The sequence below is a fragment of the Bombyx mori genome, chromosome 2 (genome assembly GCF_030269925.1).
Source record: "Bombyx mori chromosome 2, ASM3026992v2".
In the NCBI taxonomy this organism is placed as follows: Eukaryota; Metazoa; Arthropoda; class Insecta; order Lepidoptera; family Bombycidae; genus Bombyx; species Bombyx mori.
The window spans coordinates 7,824,616-7,846,013 of NC_085108.1; the positions used below are offsets into that span (position 1 = coordinate 7,824,616).

At 41.8% G+C, this 21,398-nt stretch overlaps 1 protein-coding gene across 3 annotated transcripts in view; it reads left to right on the forward strand.

The window, feature by feature from the left end:
- Positions 1-21,398, forward strand: part of LOC110385294 (uncharacterized) — a 31,860-nt gene that overhangs the window by 2,407 nt on the left and 8,055 nt on the right. The window contains exons 4-15 of one of the 3 annotated variants that reach the window (XM_038016704.2): positions 280-487; positions 8,847-8,938; positions 9,424-9,551; positions 10,520-10,615; positions 11,972-12,051; positions 13,475-13,611; positions 14,130-14,303; positions 15,590-15,665; positions 17,630-17,798; positions 18,104-18,155; positions 18,887-19,160; positions 19,751-19,858. In XM_038016704.2, the coding sequence (XP_037872632.1) occupies positions 280-487; positions 8,847-8,938; positions 9,424-9,551; positions 10,520-10,615; positions 11,972-12,051; positions 13,475-13,611; positions 14,130-14,303; positions 15,590-15,665; positions 17,630-17,798; positions 18,104-18,155; positions 18,887-19,160; positions 19,751-19,858 (1,594 nt within the window). Of the gene's footprint in view, positions 1-279; positions 488-2,724; positions 2,939-4,776; positions 4,985-8,846; positions 8,939-9,423; positions 9,552-10,519; positions 10,616-11,971; positions 12,052-13,474; positions 13,612-14,129; positions 14,304-15,589; positions 15,666-17,629; positions 17,799-18,103; positions 18,156-18,886; positions 19,161-19,750; positions 19,859-21,398 lie in introns of all 3 variants that reach the window. The other 2 variants (XM_021348382.3, XM_038016701.2) reach the window with 2 other exon arrangements.

The following is a 21,398-nucleotide window of genomic DNA, read 5'->3' on the forward strand; positions in this document are numbered from 1 at the left end:
AATAGCCCAATCAAGAATTAGTTGCAGTATGAAGTATTAGTACTGTGGTGCATTCAAATCGTTTCAAAATCGCGCGTGCACTGGTTTTGAAGCAGCCGTCCTCATATTGTAAAAAAAACCACAGTACAAGTGCTAACAGAACAATCAGTCCACCTACAAATTGCCTTTTAAGCTCGTCTACCTTCCACAAGCATAAAAGAGTAAAGAACTTATCAAGCCACACTTCCAAACTTATATTATACTGATCAGTCAAAGAGGCTTAATATCCTCTGCCTTCAGGGTAGGTCTGACTCAAGCCAGAATGGCGGGCAGTCGCGTTGCCACTTCGGAAGTAATGATATTCCTCGATTCCCACTGCGAAGGAGTCCAAGACTGGATCAGACCTTTGCTACAAGAGATAAAGAATAATAATGCGGTGGTCATACCCCTCATAGATGTCATAGAACAGGACACCTTTCAGTACCAAACTGGGAATCTGGATTACGAGGTGACTCGAAGTGCCTTAGTATATGTTTGATAGTGTTCTCTGGGGTTACTAGCGAGTCTTAAATGAGATAAAATTATAATGCCGTTTCATCTTACGCTTACTTTATACTTGTACCGGCATTTATCATACAATATATGTGACAAAAATCTGAATCGCCTTAACAAACGATAAGGTTGCAACGATAAACTGTTATTTTTTTTATTTTTTTATTGCTTAGATGAGTGGACGAGCTCACAGTCCACCTGGTGTTAAGTGGTTACTGGAGCCCATAGACATCTACAATGTAAATGCGCCACCCACCTTGAGATATAAGTTCTAAGGTCTCTGTTACAACGGCTACCCCGCCCTTCAAACCGAAACGCATTGCTGCTTCACGGCAGAAATAGGCGGGGTGGTGGTACCTACCCGTGCGGACTCACAAGAGGTCCTACCACCAGTAAAAAAGCTTAACCTCCGAATCACAATATACGGACTATCGTTATGTATATGTCGTTTAAGCAACCCAGATTTTTGTCGGTTTCTTACTGCTCTGTGACAGCTGACGCTATAGAAATTCGCCACTGTTTTTCGGTGGTCGAATGTTTGGATTGTGTAAAGTAAATGCAAGATGAATTCTTTAAATAACATCTGTTTAATGTCGAATATAACATGGGATAGATTAGATTGGCGTATTTCATATAGTGGCAATGATATTAGTCAAAATGATTATTGAGTAGTTTTTAATGTGTAATTAAGGCTAGAAGAATAGTAAGCAATACGATGACTTAAATGGAAGTTTGTTGGATGATTGATCGGTCAAATTGTCTAGTTGTGGCTTATCGAAACAGTAGGCTAACCTGTAGTATAAGGGAATGGAAATTCATAGCGGGGTTAGTTTTCTCCTTGAACACGGGAGAAAAAAAATAAGTTTCATAAATTCTCTCATAATGTATAAGAGAATATGGATAAAGCTTCGTTGGTGTGTCCGTGGAAAGGTAGACCTTCCACCGAGCAACTGTTTTTAAGGAACATTGCGGCTTGAATGCTCTTTGTGGATATTTCGTATGATAGGTTGTGGTAAATTTCGCAAATGGTGGTTTCTTAACGATTACATGTGCAAAAATTTGTTAATTTAAAAAAAGAACGCGCTCCATTTGTTTTGCTGGTTATTATTTGGACTGTGGCTTTTTTAAACTGACGGTCGAGATATGTATTGACCTTCAACAAGTCAGTTTTGAAATGAAATTTCAAGTTGAAGCTAACGTTTTGAATATGAATTCACGTTGTCTCCCTGAAGCCCGATGACAACAAGACCGTAAGTTCTTTAGCCGATCTGCAGCATAAAAAGTAATAATAACATAATTCATTTTCGCAATATAATCTAAAAAACCTTTTGAAAATATTTACAAGCAATAAACTGACGGAAACCGTGTCAGTACGTAAACCGATTTTAAATTTTCCATTTGTATTCAATCTTACTGTTATCGAATTTCGTTGAGACGTGTCGGTGATTAATGCGGTAAAAAAATAATTAAATGCCCCTTTATTCGCGTGTAGTCGTGTACAGTGAGCGAAACGTGAGACGGTTCACGCGCGCAATGTTCTTCAACTTACATGGAACAGTATTTTTTAAGCATCTCACTAGCGGTAGGCAGCGGCTTGGCTCTGCCTCTGGCATTGCTGACATCCGTGAGCGACGGTAACCACTTACCATCAGTTGGGCCGTACGCTCGTTTGCCTGCAAAGGCAATTAAAAAAAAAACTACCTCAAACAGTATATTGGTAATGCTAGATTATCTCTCCTCCTTCATGCATTGTGTTCCTCAGTGCTGAGGATCATGGACTTTAAGGAGCATTTTTGTTTGGACCATGTTCCTAGATTCTTTCATGTCCTCTGCGCAGTTGATAGCGACATTGATGCTGGTGTCCAATGTCTTAATTTGATCAGAGCAACGCATGAGACTACGCCCTCCAGGCCTCTGTCCTTTTATCTCTGAGTAGAAACCAACTAAAGGAATATCGCTGCACTTCTGCACAGCAGTTGGGTCATGAGCGAGTCGCGAGAATATCAAAAACATAACCCACAATACTAACATATGAAGTTATATACTTGCCGTGCCTTAAATTTGAACAATGACGTAACAATACATAACTCGTCCTTCAGACAGGGATTGTAGAGTCCTGTATGACCCATGGTACTGTTGAGTCTGGGCTATCTACTTCAACAAGGATCGCTGATAATACCAAAGATTTTTCAGTGTTGGTTTGACGAGAGCCCGTCTGGCGGGCGCGAGGTACGCCACAGCAGATGCCCTGGTATTTCTGGACGCTCACTGCGAGACTCAACGCGATTGGCTCAGACCTTTGCTTCAGGAGTTGAAGGAGTCGCCCAGGGCAGTCCTGGTGCCCATCATAGACGTGATAGATGCTTCGAATTTCTACTACAGCGTCCAGGACACGTACTCATTTCAGGTTCTGGCCTTTTTGGGGTTGACTTTTCGCGGTATTGCATTAGTTTTCACTATCGTTTTTTGGTTGCGTTGACTTTCGAATGGCGCTTGGTAAGCTTTGGGCCATACGAAGCTTTTATAGCCAAGATTTAGTCGATCATATTACGTCTGGTATTATTTTTAGGTGGCACACAACATTTTTAATGGTTTTTCCCAGCACGGTTTTTATGCACCCTTCTGTTGTGTTCATTGTGTGATGCAAAAGTTTGTTATTCGTTTTTTTTTTATTAGTAGCACCGGCAGATCTTCTAGAAACCCGTTATTCTGCAACTAAGCGATCAGTCGTTCTGAAACTTATAACTACCGTATCGAAGCCATTGTAATTTCAACCTTATCTCTCCCGCCAAACGGCAGCATTCACATAACGGTATCTATGCGTCTTAGTAACAGTAAAGTCTGGTTGATTAACAAAAAGCAATGTGTTTGGCGCTAAAAAGTCTGCAGTAGCCACAAAGTGGTAAAACCATTTGTATAATACTTGCATTTCATACCGGAATTTATTAATTAGTGATTAGGTACTGTTTCAATGCCTTTTATCTGTTTTCTTTGCAATCGCTTTGATAGGCCTTCGTTTGTACATAGTATCTATTTATTTATTTCGACTTTTAAAGTATAGTTTTTAGTTTAGAAATAATGTCCTGTGTAATGTTCTGATTTTCCGCATTTTTTCTTATGACATGTGCATTACTGTTTTCGCTGAACTGTGGCATTTCATTTATACAGGATGTTCAATTTTGAAGATCTTTATTATTTTGCGTAGTTTTGTTTTGTTGTACGCGGGCGTTATAGTTTATGCTTCCAAATAGGGCAGATGTATTCAGGGACGTTGATTGGTTTATTTATTATATTATATAGATGCGTGAAAACATCCACAGTTCACCTGTTTTGGTTTTATCGTATTATAATCTATGTTCTCAATAGAGATAAATATTTAGCACTTGTAATGACGTCAATGGCTTGTAGTTTCATTCATCAAATAAACTAAAATGCTAACACGAAGTTTTTAACTTTTCTTTGGGTAGTCCATTGATTAATTAGTTAGGTTTTAGATTTGGAATTTTGATACATTACAAGAAAAATATAACATAAAGGTGTAAAAAAAGGCTGTGTCCGTTTTAAATAAAATATATATCGACAAGTTCACTGTTTTCGTGATCACGGAGGATACGATTCCCGGCACTGTCAAATGCATAAATATCTATATATATTAATACGTGAAACAAAAACTTTGTATCCCTTTTTACGAAAATTGCGCGGACTGAGGAGTATGAAATTTTCCACACTTATAGAGAATATAGAGAAGAAGTGCACAATGCTAATATTTTTTGAAAATAATGCATAAAAGATACATTAAATCAATAAAGAAAACATTACACACACTACATACCATGTATTAGACGCACACACGCATGCATACTATTTACTGTCAAACTTTTGTTCTTGACGTCTGTTGTCAAATTGAGATTAAATATTGTTTGTCTTTGTTAATATTTATTATAGTGTAGTCTTGGCGAAATTTGTGATTATAGAAGTATAAAATACAATCATAATAGTGTATTAACTTACAATTCCAATTAACTATAGTCGAATTTCGACTACTGCGGACCGGGAGTATTATATAATAGGGAATATACAAATAGCATAATAAAACATCTAAGACCCCCGGTTGGTTTGTGTCGCGGAACTCATGTTCACGATCGACTCTCCACGTCACGATTAAGCAGAACATCGCCTATGTACCTATTCGAAACAGGCCATTGCACCAACGCAACCTCACGCCCGGTATAACTGACCTTCCAGGCAGGGTCTGATGAAGGCCCGGCTGGCGGGGGCGAGGGTCGCGAGAGGTGACGTCCTGGTATTCCTGGACGCTCACTGCGAAACGGGCGCCGATTGGCTGCGGCCCCTCTTGCAGAGGATCACGCACAAGAGAGATTCGGTCCTCACTCCGCTCATAGACGTTGTAGACCAGAGCAGCTTCAAGCTGGAGGCTGCTGAATACTTCCAGGTCGTTAGAGGTTTCAAAGTGGAATAACAGCATGGTTTATCGGTGATTGGATTTTAAGCTTTACGTGTCCAACTTAAGGTTTGGTATTATAGCATGGAAAAACTATCGATTTATCAAGTCATGGCGGATATTTTTATATGAATATCTCTAGATTTTAACTCGATTGATTGACTGGTATTAGAATTTCAAGTTGATTAAATACATTATTTAATAACTACGCCCGGCTGAGTACCACCGTCCTGACCATAACTGCCGCAAACCCTTCATATGAAACGTTTCACGTATGGAACAGTATGACGTATGTGTAACAATGCAGACTTTGACATCATCTGTCAAGGTGGGTGACGGCGTCCAAGTTATGATGTCTATGGACAGAGATACTGCTCAAGGTGGACCGTGAATTCGTCCATCCAAGCGAGCAATACAATATTTAGTACTGCTTACATTTATAATTCAGACGAGCTTGGTCGTAAGTGGCTGCCGGAGTCCGTAGAGATTACAACCTTCACACCACCACCTTAAGACGTGAATTCAGTTGTATGGTAACGCTCGGCGCTGGTTCCCCCACTCAACAAAGGGGTTCTCACTACAAGCGCTATTTATTATTATTAAAATTCAATAAATTATTTTTACGTCGAAATTAATTATTGAAAATTTATTTTTGTAAAAACGTTACGTATCCGGGACGCGTAACGGGAGTATCTCGCCATCCCTCTCGCACGTTCATTAGTACGTCACTATTATAGTAAAAAGTCGCTCTTGAGCTGTTAGCAAATCCCACCCGTCCTGGCTGAGCCCTTGCTCGCCCACCTGTCCTGGTGAAACTGGAAAGGCCTCCGGGCCACCAGTAATCATTCAATCATTAAATCAAAAGTTAAAAGTTTAAAAAACAAAGCTTATATCTCTTTGTCTTGATGTTCACGTATGAGTGGCATCTAAGTCGTCTTCTGAGTCGGTCTCTTCATTGCTGAAGGTCGTGTCTAGTCTGAAGTGTGTGGACCACTCGATGCACCATGCTTCCCCACGGCATCTAAACACTTTATATTATATTTATTTATGCTGCTAATTGTAGTTTAGTGACCACGACAATTGTACAAATCGCACATGGCCAACATGCACGTGTAGTTTAGAATAAGAAGCATTCTCGCATGACCTTGAATTTGTTGGCAGTGTTTTATCATTCTCGATAGTTCTGGAAACGACATCTAAATGACAACAGGGCGTAAGTGTTCTCTTGCGCATACTAAGCTTACTAATAATATCGAGGTGAAAGGTTTTAGCGACATTTTTGCAACTTGACAGGAGAGCCATTTAATGTTTAAATTATGAAAAAAATATTACTATTTGAATGCGATAAACATAATTGAAGTTCAATTAAAAACATCGAACTGCTGATGCTAATCTATCTATCTATCTATATAAAAATGAATTGCCGTTCGTTAGTCTCGCTAAAACTCGAGAACGGCTGGACCGATTTGGCTAATTTTGGTCTTGAATTATTTGTGGAAGTCCAGAGAAGGTTTAAAAGATAGATAAATATGAAAATGCTCGGAATTAAATAAAAATAACAATTTTGTTTTTCCTTTGATGTGTCCCCCGTCGGTCTTTTACTTATCGATTGAGGCACTACGAAATCTGCCGGGTCAGCTATCAGTGCCAAATAAAACGGACCTTTAATTGCAAAGATAAAGCCTTCGTCAAACAGAACGCGTAATTAGCGCGCGTCAGAGCGCTAAATTGACGCCGCGCTATGACGCCGAGATGTGTTGTACTATTAAGGTAACATACCGTCAAACAGAGCCCCAGCGCTATAAGTACGCAGCGCTCTGTCGCGGCGTTAGGACGCTTTGACGTCATGCGTTGTAATTTTTTACAAATTTTATTTTAGCGTCCGAGTGAATATGTATTAAAATACTAGATAATGCCCGAAAAAATTATATAAATAGTTAGAAAATACCGATGCTTATACAATGCCACATCTGAATCACTCGATTTCTTAATACTTTTAAATTTTCATACTGCTATCGAAAGGCACTATGATTTGGCGAATGCGTTGCGTCAAGGAGCGTTAGACTCATCTAGTCAATTTGAAGAGCGCGACGTTAAGTACGCGGCGCTAAGTACGCGTTCTGTTTGACGAAGGCTTAAATGTCGCGTTTTAAGCGAAGTGTTGCTTAAACGTAATAACCTTTCAGCTCTCGATATTGTCATTGAATAATAAATATAGCCCGTTCTGATTTGTTCTTTTGATGCTTTGCCTGTTTACAATTTCTATTGTATTTCCTTCGGTTTCAGCGGGACGTAGATATGTATTAAAACCACTGTTTACGGTAACAGTTTTCTACTATCATTATAATGTAATTGGAAACGTCTCAATAAGATGATAGTTTAATATACGCTTCTTTAAACCGTAAATGAGTCGACTATTATCAAAGCCGGCAATGTCACTTTTGGATAATTATTGGTAAATCAGAAAAACGAATTATTGACTTTGTATTCCATTAAGTATTAACCTTTATTTAATGCAGGTTTTGAACCGTATTCTTCGAAGGAGACGATTATATTCAAATCAATCTCTATTGAAATATCAATGGTGGTAGGGTTCTGTGTAGAAGCCCGCCCGGGTTGGTACCACCGTCCTGTCTATTTCTGCCGCAAAACAGTAATACTGTGTTCCGGTCTGAAGGACAGGATAGCCGGTGTAACATACATAAGGCTGCCCATCCAGGCCAGGATAGGCAGCGCATCTGAGTCACTGATGTAGTTTGGATGTCTATGGGCGACGGCTATCATTTCCCATCAGATGAGCCGTAAGATCGGCTGCCTATCGAAAGCAATAAAAAAAAAAATTTTTTTTTGTCCAAATGCACAGATTGCCACCTTTGATAATAGACGACTCAAATGTAGTTTTGATCACAATTTATATCGTACCTAATACCTTTTGCAAACTATTAAAATCTGTCACATTCGCCTTTTGTCTTCTTTGATTTCTTTTTTCCATTTTTAAATCTCTTAAACGTTAATAATATATATCAAGTATTACTGGATCAGATACAAATTAGTTTTTTTTTAGTGATATTGTAGTCAGACGACTGCCCATTTGATGGAGAATGGTTGCCTTCGTTCATGCACATCAGAAATGCCATAGACAAAGCTGATGTCTACTGAAAAAGTGTAATGCAAGTCATTTTACGAGTTAACAACGACTTTTGGGTACTACCTACAGAATGGAAAGCAGTCGCCGTCGCCCCAAACACGTCGTTTCGGATCCTCCCGATCCACTAACGGTGCTTTTAGGTAACTCAAGCACCGTTCATCGTTCTCGTCGAACCCGTCGCTTGCGACGAAGGGCTCGACGAGCGAATTAACCCACAGACACAGCCCACTGAGTTTCTCGCCGGATCTTCTCAGTGGGCCGCGTTTCCGATCCGGTGGTAGATTCTGCGAAGCACGGCTCTTGCTAGGCTTCGTGTTAGCAACGGCGTCAAGTTTGAGCCCCGTGAGCTCGCCTACTAGTTAAGGTTACGCTGAAATAGGTAGAAAAAAAAGTACTACCATCATGTCTATTCTTACTGCTAAACGTATGCAGGTATGGAGGCAGCATAATAGCAATTGAGACGTCAACCTGCTTCAAAGTGCGTGATAGACACGTTCTGATGGAAACAAGGTCGGTGTCTGCTTGACATCAATTAGTTCGAGGGCTCATTACGCAAAACAGATAGAAACCAGACAACTAGTTTCAAAGAATTATAACAATTAAACTCGTTAGGTTAAGCATTGCGTGCATACAACGCTGGTCCTCAATAATTTGGGCATAATTGGATTTACTTGGTCTGACTAATTTGACATGACATGACCACAGGTGGGAGGTTTTACCTTCACTGGTCATTTCACCTGGATTGACGTTCCCGAACGCGAGAAGAAACGTCGCGGCTCAGACATCGCGCCGACCTGGTGAGGATTCTTTTTTAATACGCTTTTATTAGCTTCAGACGTATGTATGTTTGTAACGGAATCTTTGAACATGGTTTTTGACCCCCTTCAAAACGTCGGATTAACGCGAAATTTGGTATAATTATTAAGGACCGATGACAGAACAAATATAAAAAAAAAATATATTAAAAAAATTGAAATTCAACTAAAAAATGTTTTTTTTTTTTTTTATTGGTTAGATGGGTGGACGAGTTCACAGCCCACCTGGTGTTAAGTGGTTACTGGAGCCCATAGACATCTACAACGTAAATGCGCCACCCACCTTGAGATATAAGTTCTAAGGTCTCAGTATAGTTAAAACGGCTACTCCACCCTTCGAACCGAAACGCATTACTGCTTCACGGCGGAAATAGGCGGGGTGGTGGTACCTACCCGTGCGGATTTCCAAGAGGTCCTACCACCAGTAAACCGCAGTGAAATCGGTTGTTTCATATGTCGTCTCACAGGTCCCCAACAATGGCAGGGGGTTTGTTTGCCATCAACCGGGCTTACTTTTGGGAGCTGGGCGCCTACGATGAACAGATGGCTGGCTGGGGCGGTGAGAATCTGGAGATGTCGTTCAGGATATGGCAATGTGAGTACAACAACTGTAGCAAAATTAATAATCCTGCCTTCAAAACTGGACCAACATGCTCTACTCCCAATAATTATAATTATTTTTATATTTTTACTAAAGACCCGCTCTCGCTTTGCTTCGGGAACTGTAATTATGTATTGATGTATTGATTATCGATCTGAATCTGATCCTGACAGAAACAAACACAATAAAAAAAAAACGTAGCAAAGAAAAAATCTAATCTTTCTTCTTCTTATATCCATGGTTTCACTATTTTGGCGATAATAAGTTACAAATAAAGGATAGGTATATGCTGTCACGGGCTTTCTTTGTAGGACTGTTTAAGATAAACATTTCCATGATACATTATATACGTGTAACTCCAACGGTTTTTGCGGCGCACGCCAAAACAGCTCACAGATGGTAGATTTTTTTCCTACTCACTTGACACTTATCGTTATATTTTGGGTAATTCTCACTATATCTCTATAAATTATAGTCTATGTGTTATTTTGATCTCTAAGCTATATTATTGTAAAGTTTCATCAAAATTCATTCATTAGTTTTTGCGTGAAAGGGTAACAAACATACATCCATACATTCTTTCACATTAATCATATTAGTAGGATCAATCACACACGGTCCAATGCAGATATCAAGGCCTTTTTTTCCTACCTATGCTGATAGCCTTGAGAGGCTATTTCGGCTTCACCCTAACGTGTAGGTGAGCTCACGGGGATCAAACCGGAGTGTTGCTAACACTGGCCCTAGCGAGAGCAGTCCTGCGCAGAATCTACCACCGGATAAGGAACGCGATTCACTGAAAAGATCCGGCGAGAAACTCAGCGGGCATCAAGGCCTAGTGACTGGCGGTAGCTCGCCATTGGCTGGACTAATCTAAACCAGCCTTAACCCTAAAACAAAGCCTTTTCTTCAAAAACCATGGCACTTGGGTTTTATTTTCCGTACATTGTTCCGTGTCGCAGGCGGTGGAACACTAGAGACGGTTCCATGCTCACGAGTCGGCCACGTCTTCAGGAGTTTCCATCCCTACGGACTGCCCGCCCAAAGCGACACACACGGTAAATACTAATTAAATTGAATTGTTAATACTCCAACACCCTAGATGACCTATTTCCGCCGTGAAGCAGTAATGCGTTTCGGTTCGAAGGGTGGGGCAGCCGTTGTAACTATGCTGAGACCTTAGAACTTATATCTCAAGGTGGGTGGCGCATTTACGTTGTAGATGTCTATGGGCTCCAATAACCACTTAACACCAGGTGGGCTGTGAGCTCGTCGTAAAAATGACAATGTTTCCTCCGACGCCATGAATCATTAACGATTTCAATGCAAAAGGAATGAGCGTTTGGGGCTTACGACAGTTTGGGGAGATATACAACTAAGGGAAGATCTTCCACCGAGCGGATGATATTGCTCGGTAGACCGACGGTCCGAATGTTGTGGTTCGGAACTTGTATATATGCGCTTTATCTTGAAAATGTCGTAAGCGAGATTCAGGCATCTGTCAATTATCTTGCGTTGTATGATGGCTACCCGCCACAAACGATACGAATTATTTAGTCAATTGTATTGTTAACTAACCATATTAGTTCACTTCTCGTCTGATGCTAAGCGGTTATTTGGACTCGTAAACAAAATTTTAATGTCCCTGACAATTTTGATAGTATAGTACCTAACTTTATCGGTCTCCGCGAGTCGCGAATTTATTTTAACGATTAAATATCGCGTCCTTTATTCTCATTATATCATTTGAGACATTTCGTATAGTTCACAGCATTCGTCGTCACAAAGGATGAGTCATATTTAATCGTAAATGTAGTTTTTAGGTATTTTGTCAACAAGTCTTTCACTGTTGGTAGGACCTCTTGTGAGTCCACACGGGTAGGTACCACCACACTGCCTATTTCAGCCGTGAAGCAGTAATGAGATTTGGTTTGAAGGATGGGGCAGCCGTTGTAATATTAAAACCGAGACCTTACAACACATGTCTCTAGGTGGGTGGCGCATTTACGTTATAGATGTCTATGGGCTCCGGTAACCACTTAACACCAGGTGGGCCGTGAGCTCGTCCATCTAACTAAGCAATAAGAAAAATGTCTCCGCGGTGCTGCTACCCTCTCGAGCGATGTCAAAGTTTCATTAAGTGTTTAGTGTGCTTAGTGCGAGTTTTTTAACGTTCTCGATAGCGTAAAAGTTAACTCATATTTGTATGGAGTTGGAACGTTTGCCTACGTTTGCCGCTAGAGGCGCTGTTCTAATTCCATACAAATTTGAGTTAACTTTTACGCTATCGAGAACGTTAAAAAACACTGATCGACTTGAGCGACGCCGACCGCACACCACCAGTCACCGTTCGGTCCCGGATGGTGGTGCACGATCTCATCACATCTCGTTGAAGCAAGCCTTCGATCGCGCAGGTATAAACACGGCTAGGATGGCGGAAGTTTGGATGGATGAATACGCTGAGCTGTTCTACTTGCACCGACCGGACCTCAGGGTGAGTGTAGCGGCACTGAGTCGACGTCGTCAAAGACGAACCGGACATATAACGTTCACGGTCCGTAAATTGTTGTAACTGGTTTTTTTTGACGTGACAACGTCTTTTAATTCGATGGAGCCGGCTGCACGCACGAAAAAATATGACTCATTGAGGCGTTCCATTTAAGGCTTGAAGTGCAAGGGAGAGCGCGCAACGAGCGACAAAGAGGCACAATCGGCCTCCGCGTTCGGCCGCGTTCGACATCTGTCTCTCTCCTACTTGAGTGAGCGATGCATCCGCGTGGACAGCTGCTATACAATAATACGTGTACATGTTTTCGTCAAGTATGAAGTTCAGTGAAAAGTGAATGTGGTGTCAATTGTTTATAGCAACGATAATTGCGTTAATTGAAAAATGAAACCATTCCATCAGTATTTTCTTATGACGTTGTCACGTTCAACTATCGTCAGTAAACCGACATTACGGAAAACCGTTTTTTTTTTAATTGAATTTGCACGATTCGTAATGTCGGTGTCGTTATTCAAATGGATAATGAAGTTGTCGTGGCTTAAAGAATAAGATAAGTGCATTCGTATCGAGCGATGGGAATGTGTCGGGGTTTGAATCCCGCATGTAGATACAAATTTTTCTAATGAAATACGTACTTAACAAATGTTCACGATTGACTTCCACGGTGAAGGAATAACATCGTGTGGTAGGACGTCTTGTGAGTCCGCACGGGTAGGTACCATCACCCTGCCTATTTCTACCGTGAAGCAGTAATGCGTTTCGGTTTGAAGAGCGGGGCAGCCGTTGTACTGTTAAAACGAACCCTAAGAACTGAGTTTATTTTAATACATTAGTGGCCGTCTAACGATCGAAATTCGACCATAATGTATGACACCCTAAGGATTAGATTCATTATTTGCAAGTTTTTTTTTGTTCAACTTTTTTTCTATTTAGTTTTTCTATTCATTCTATTCTATAGCATTAAAGTTCGTCAGTGACTATTAGATTAATGAGACTCTGTGTGCTTAGGGCGCCCCTAGCGGCAAACGCAGGCAAACGTTCCAACTCCATACAAATAAGAGTTAACTTTTACGCTATCGAGAACGTTAAAAAACTCGCACTAAGCACACTGGTTTCAATCGTCGCCCGTTTATCTATACTAATATATAAATCTACAGTGGTTTTTACGGATGTTCCGTTATAACTACTGAACCATGCATCCGATTGACTTGAAACTTGGTATCCATGTAGAAAATACATGTACTTAATGGATAGGCTAATATTTATATGAGTGTTGTTAGACTCCCTAATAATAATGACAATAAATAATAATGTTAATTTTAAATGCCCAGCGAAGCGGGTGAGTACGGCTAGTTTATAAATAGATGTAAGTACAAATCAAGCGTAGACTTTGAATGCGAAGGTTTTTCAGAACAACCCGAAGATAGGCGACGTGACCCATCGGAAGGTGCTGCGCGAGAAACTAAAGTGTAAAGACTTCCAGTGGTACCTGGACAACGTCTACGAGGACAAGTTCGTGCCGGTGCGCGACGTCTACGGCTTCGGGCGGTAAGGATCCACGCGAGCATTCCACCACAGAGAGCTCGGCAGCTACTGGTCTATAGCAATGATGAAGTGGAGATTGGGACTGAAGCGTCTGGATTTCTCGTTTTTTTTTTATTTATTGCTCTGTTGGGTGGAGAAGCTCACAGCCCACCTGGTGTTAAGCGGTTACTGGAGCCCATAGACATCTACAACGTAAATGCGCCACCCACCTTGAGGTATCAGTTCTAAGGTCTCAAGTACTTAATAATTTCAATAATGTTTTTGTATTAACGAGTCAGGCGTTTTGGTGAAAACTGTAAGCCTGACTTTGTATTGAATGCAATAAATAAATAAATAAATAAGTATAGTTACAACGCCTGCCCGCCCTTCAAACCGAAAAGCATTACTGCTTCACGGCAGAAATGGGCAGGGGGGTGGTACCTACCCGTGCGGACTCACAATAGGTCCTACCACCAATAAAAAATCCTTACCTCTTACTCTTACCTCTACCCTCCATTATTTCTGAGCTAATTTCGTGACAGATTCAAAAACCCCGCGTCCGGGTTCTGTTTGGACACGATGCAGAGGGACGTAGAGGCGTCGTCTCTGGGCGTCTATCCCTGTCACTCCACACTGCAGGCCACTCAGTATCTGTCTCTTTCACTCCGCGGGGAACTCCGGGATGAGGAGAAATGCGCTCAGCTGCAATATACTAGGTAGGTTGATAACTGCCAGCCATAGATATTAATTATAGAGAATCCGGGAACATCATTAGTCTGACTCATCGTGACAGTCGGAATGCTGCCGCTTTTTACTACATGCTTAAGAATATATATACATACACCAAAATAACATTTTTTTTCAATTTTTGTCTGTTTTTGTTCCGGCTAATCTCTGGAACGGCTGGACCGATTTTGACGAGATAGGTAGCCAATGATATAAGGAGTATGGTGTACGGTACGTCACAGGAGGAGGGTGACCGCACCGTCCTCGTTGAACCCGTCGCTTGCGACGAAGGGCTCGACGAGTAAATTAACCCATAGACCAAGCCCACTGACCTTCCGATCCGGTGGTAGATTCTGCGAAACATTACTCTTGCTAGAGCCAGTGTTAGCAATACTCCGGTTTGAGCCCCGTGAGCTCACCTACACGCTATGGTGAAGCTGACATAGCCTCTCAAGGCTACCAGCATAGGTAGGAAAAAAAGCCCGCACACAAATTTCATCCAGAACTCTTCAATGGAATTTTCCGTAATCTGTAGTGCAAGTTGATGTGTTCTCGCGGTCCGCACAATATGGGTCACGGAACGTAGCTTTTGAGATCTTAGTCTGGCAACACGGTCGTAAGAAAAAGAGACTTGTCAAAAATGCGTGAAACGAACTGGTTGTAGCTTTTTAGTTTTACCTAAGTTATCTATATATTAATACGTAAAGCAAAAACTTTGTATCCCTTTTTACGAAAATTTCGCGGACGGAGGAGTATGAAATTTTCTACACTTATAGAGAATATAGAGAAGAAGTGCACAATGCTAATATTTTTTTTTAATAATGCATAATAGATACATTAAATCAATAAAGAAAACACTACACACACTACATACCATGTATTTGACGCACACACGCATGCATACTATTTATTGTCAAACTTTTGTTCTTGACGTCTGTTGTCAAATTGAGAATAGATTAAATATTGTTTGTCTTTATTAATATTTTTTTATAGTGTAGCCTTGGCGAAATTTGTAATTATAGTATGTGTACAAACTTACAATTCCAATTAATTATAGTCGAATTTCGACTACAGTGGGACCTCTAGTTATTGTAAATGTGCTAAATACACGGTCATACGGATGAAAATGTAGTATAAGGGAAAATACTTGTTATCGATGCAAGTATTTTCCCTCAAGATTCGTCACAATATGGGTCGGCGACCCCTTCTGTATTTTGTTTCTAAAAGCATCGGCTAAGACAGCTGCTGACGCCGACGAACCCTGGTCTGTTTTCAGAAGCGAGAATGATGTGAACGATGACACCGCCAGGAGAGTGCTGATGACCAGCTGCCACGGGAAACAAAGGGGCCAGGTTCGTTGTTATTAGCAGTTTCACATAAAACCTATATATTGGTTGCGCCAGCGTCATAACAGATTTGTAGATAGATGTTTTTATAATAATATGGCAGCTATGACACTTTTCCCTTCCCCTTCCTTACCCATCCCCCGCGCCCTGGATTGGCTATTACGAGCGTCGCGGGCACACACAGAAAAGAAAAAAGAAGAAAAAATATGGCGGTTACCTAGCGCGCGCTCCGCATTACAGAAATCAGTTATTTTGTGATTTAATTATTGAGATGGCCTAAGACTTTATTCTTATACAACATCAGTGTCAGTGTATCACAGTGTCGTGCAAGATAGAAGATACACCAACTGGTTTCAAGCACTTTTAGCAGTCGTGATTCGGACGACTCCATCGTCTCCAGGTAGGGCTCTCCTTCACAATTTCCCTCGGGTTGTGTTCCTTTGTTTCTTCCCGCCACGGCCCGAGAAAGTGTCATAGTTAAACAACGCAAATACAGTCCACACTAATTTTTGTAATAGATGACCGGTACAGTTTTGGTCTACTAACCGCATAGCGCAACCATATATTCTTCTCGCTATAACATATTTTTGTGACGAATTACCGTCAGATTTGAATGTCTAATAACTAATAGATTAACAATGCGTTAACAATTATTGAGCCCGCAATAGATCGACATTGTCTGTACGCGTTTGTCGGGCAATAATGGGCATTGATATATTTTTTTTTTTTTTATATTATAGAAGATAGAGGTTTTAGAATATAGACTGTACTTTCAATGTTCAATGTAGTTATTTCTTTAATAATTAAATAAATTGGTTTCTCAATGACCATTGCTCATGCATTACACGATTCCAGTCATTTTCGTTTTGTGTTTTGTTATTTTTTCCCGGGACAAAGAGTCGCCTATGTCACTCCGGTCCTGCCGTTAACGCGGCAAATGTTGCTATTACGTATGTAATAGCAACATTTGCCGTCTCGTATGAGATGGATTGTTGGGGTCCAAGGGGCAGTTTGTAGAGTTCCAAAAGAGTATGTTGTTTGAGCACCTTTATAATCGGTACCTTTGGCGATAAATCGATCTAGCTACAATTTTTTTTCAGAAAATGTTGTTTCGTTCGTGTTTTCAATAATCAACTTTATGACTCTTCCCGACATCTATTGGCGAATAATAATACTATTTTTCATAATTGAGAGCAACTAACTGCTTTAAAGACACAATAACACTAAAGCTATTTCAGCAGATGGCGTTGTTAAGCCACCCGAAGCCAATGAGTGTTTGGTTTAAGGTTAGACCAAGAAAATGAATTGTTTATTTATATTATAGTACAAATGGTAGCGTGTTAACGTGTACGTGCTGCTAAGTGCACTGCTATACAAGAATATAATAAAATAATTTGACACAACAATGACGACGCACGGCGCGTCAAGGTATTTATTGAGTTAGGCATGTACAAACCGTACATGGATGAAATTTTATTCCGGATAGATAGTTACGTAAATTAATTTTATTATTTGACGCTTTCATTCCATTTCTTTTGTTACATCGCTTCTCGTAAAAAAAGATATTATATTTATGATAAATTATAGATGATTAATTTGTGCTACCGAACCCGGGTTTTTGGTACTTTTTGTTTTGGTGCGGGCTGTATGGGGGCCGGTTGCTGATGATAAGGAAAACGTGTGCTTTGTGCTGCAATACGGATTATTTCTATGTTTAAGCACTTGATATTTTATGAATATAATAAACACGTCCGCTCGCGGTGAAAAGTGAAACAAAAGAAGGGGAAAGACACCAACAATGTTGCCAGTCATGTGGTTTTATTTTCCATACTAAAATGTTGGAGTTGCCAACACTGTTTTGTATAAACATTAATTTTATTTCTGTAGCGGGACTTTGTGTTCTGGGACGGTGTCATGCCGTATGTGCTAAAGATATTGTTGGTTGTTCATTGGATCAACTGTTTGCACAGAAATGGAAATACATTCCGTCCACCAGTCAACTCCAGCACGTCGACTCGGGCTTGTGCCTGGACGCGGGCTTCGAGGTCGGAGCAGACGTCACGGCGAGGGCCTGCAGCGGGAAGGTCCAGCAACGTTGGCTGATCGATTACGCGGAGTACAACCAGTTCAAAGGGAAAAGTATGTGATTTTTTTTAATACGCTTTTATTAGTTTCAGACGTATGTATGTTAGTATGTAACGGGATCTTTGAACATGATTTTGACCCCCTTCAAAAAGTCGAATTAACTCAAAATTTGGTATATTTATTAAGGACCGATGACAATTCAATATTCAAATAAAAAATATTGAAAAAATTTAAATTCAACTAAAAATGAAAATAAATTTACTAATGTAACAGTAATTTACTAATGTACAGTAACACGACAGCGCACACACGACCGTAGTACTATTTTGTTATATATAGACGTGTAAATGTTCTTTCAGACGGTGAGACGAGTGAGAGAGACGAGAAGCTACGAAGATTGAGGGGACAGAGGTAGGTGAGCAGGACGCGCCGCCCGCGTGACCCCCGGGGGGCGGTCCCCCAGCGGGGAGCGGGGCGGGGGGTGGTTCTAGTGCAGTGAGCTTTTAAGTTCTTGTCTCAGGGTTGGCGGCCTCACCCGCGATGTGAGGTAGTCTGCTAGTAAAGGTACAATTAAAAAAAAACTACCCCATAATTTTTTTTTATTGCTTAGGTCAGTGTACGAGCTCACAGCCCACCTGCAGTTAAGTGGTTACTGAAACATTGAGATATAAGTTCGAAAGTCTCAAGTATAGTTACAACGGCTGCTCTACTCTTCAAACCGAAACGCATTGCTGCTTCACGGCCGAAATAGGCTTAATAATTGTAACACTTTTAAGTTATTTGTTTTTTTGAAGTGAAAACTTCTTTAGAATCGTTGTGATTTCAAACCGGATGCAACGGAAAAAACGACAGGTAAGAGACACAAATACAAAGAATGAGACAGAAATATACATACTATTTAATACAGCGCCATCTGTGAGATTTTTTAATACTAACGTGTGTATGAAAGCTCTTGTAGTGAATTTTAATTTAGGATTATACGTGAAATTAAAATATCAATTCACAGAGGGCGCTACCTTACAATTATTTACTAATGACAAAATTTTACATATACTTAAGACGTTTAGGATAATTGTGTTTTAATTTTGGAAGGTTTCACTTCTACCACGTGTGAATTGCACACATGTAATTTTTTTTTTTAGGAGAAAATCTCGCTCGCTGCTATCTCACGAGGGGGACGCGCAGCAACGCTCCCACGAGCACCGCAGCAGGAAGAGGAAACAGAAGAGAAGGAAGAACAAGAGTAAAAAGAAACGCAAGCGCAAGGACAAGTTCATACTGACGCTGCTGCGGAGCCGCCCCGGGGCGCCCGACGAGCACCTGGAGGCCGAGCTGTACTGCCGCCACGCGCGCCTGCACCCCAACAACAGCTTCGTCAGGGACCTCGTTGCCATCCTCAACGATAAGGATGTCAAGGTCGGTGAACCCAGACCTCGGCTCCCACCCGGTCCCCATCGGACCCCTCTGCCCCGTCTCACCGGGAGAGAAGTTTCAGAACAATCTTGAAGTCGTCGTGGCCTAAGGGATACGACGTCCGGTGCATTCGTATGTAGCGATGCACCGGTGTACGAATCCCGCAGGCGGGCACCATGCTTTCTAATGAAATATGTAGGTACTTAACTGTTCACGATTGACTTCCACGGTAAAGGAATAGCATCGTGTAATAAAAATGAAACCCGCAAAATTATAATTTGCGTAATTACTGGTGGTAGGGCCTCTTGTGAATCCGCCCGAGTAGGTACCACCGCCCCGCCTATTTCTGCCGTGAAGCAGTAATGCGTTTCAGTTTGAAGGGTGGGGCAGCCGTTGTAACTATACTGAGAATTTACGTTGTAGATGTCTATGGGCTCCAGTAACCGCTTAACACCTATCTGAGCAATAAATAAAAACTCCTCCAGGCTGAGTCCGTGCTCGCCCACCTGTCCTGCGGAATCCAGAAAGTCCTCCTCAATCCTCAAAAACCAGTTATCCTTCAATCATAAAACAAATGCTATTACTTGGTCCAGGTGATCAACAACGGGCGTCTGTTCGAGCGCGGCGGGGTCACCGTACTCCGGGACGCCGAAATCAAGAAAATGAAGATCAAGAGTCATGACGACATCGATGACGTCACGGTGAGTACCGGCTCGGTGCGAGCGGGGCCGGGTGTCACAGTCGTCCCGGCACACTCCGCGGCCTCGCGACTATTATAGGCTAATGAAAGTATGCGAACGACTTGTAAAATTCCAATATCGCCCGTGTGGTCTATATATTATTGAAGCAAAAACTTTGGACCCCTTTTTACGAAAATTGCGTGGACAGAGCGCTCGCTCAGATGACGATCTTCTTGTATACCTTACTCACAGGTGGGCTGAAGCCTTGGAGAGCAAGCGCGAGGCTCTCGCTGTGAGCCTTGATATCGCGAAGGCCTTCGACAGGGTCTGGCATAGGGCACTTTTTTTTTTTTTTTTTTTATTGCTTAGATGGGTGGACGAGCTCACAGCCCACCTGGTGTTAAGTGGTAACTGGAGCCCATAGACATCCACAACGTAAATGCGCCACCCACCTTGAGATACAAGTTCTAAGGTCTCATTTATAGTAACGACGGCTGCCCCACCCTTCAAACCGAAACGCATTACTGCTTCACGGCAGAAATAGGCAGGGTGGTGGTACCCACCCGCGCGGACTCACAAGAGGTCCTACCACCAGTAAGGTGTCTGTTCTGTCGAAGCTACCGTCTTACGGAATCCCCGAGGGACTCTACAAGTGGATCGCTAGCTTTTTGGATGGGCGCAGCATCACGGTCGTTCTAGACTGTGACTGCTTTGATACCATGACAATTAACGCTGGTGTTCCACAAGGTCCGGTGCTCTCCCCCACGCTTTTCATCCTGTATATCAATGACATGCTGTCTATTGATGGCAGGCACTGCTATGCAGATGCACGATATATCGGCCATCAGAGTCTCTCTCGAAACGTGGTGCAAGAGAAACGATCAAAACTTGTGTCTGAAGTGGAGAACTCTCTGGGGCGAGTCTTCGAATGGTTCAATTCAACCCATTGAAGACACAAGTTTGCGCGTTCACTGCAAAGAAGGACCCCTTTGTCATGGCGCCGCAATTCCAAGGAGTATCCCTGCAACCTTCCGAGAGTATCGGGATACTTGGGGTCGATATTTCGAGCGATGTCCAGTTTCGGAGTCATTTGGAAGGCAAAGCCAAGTTGGCGTCCAAAATGCTGGGAGTCCTCAACAGAGCGAAGCGGTACTTCACGCCTGGACAAAGGCTTTTGCTTTATAAAGCACAAGTCCGGCCTCGCGTGGAGTACTGCTCCCATTTCTGGACTGGGGCTCCCAAATACTAGCTTCTTCCTTTTGACTCCATACAAAGGAGGGCCGTTCGGATTGTCGACAATATCCTTACGGATCGTTTGGAACCTTTGGGTCTGCGGAGGGACTTCGGTTCCCTCTGTATTTTATACCGTATGTTCTATAGGGAATGCTCTGAGGAATGTTCAAGATGATTACCTTCATCTCGATTTTACCATCGCACAGCCCGCCACCGGAGTAGAGTTCATCCATACTACCTGGAGCCACTGCGGTCATCTACAGTGCGTTTCCAGAGGTATTTTTTGCCACGTACCATCCGGCTATGGAATGAACTCCCCTCCACGGTG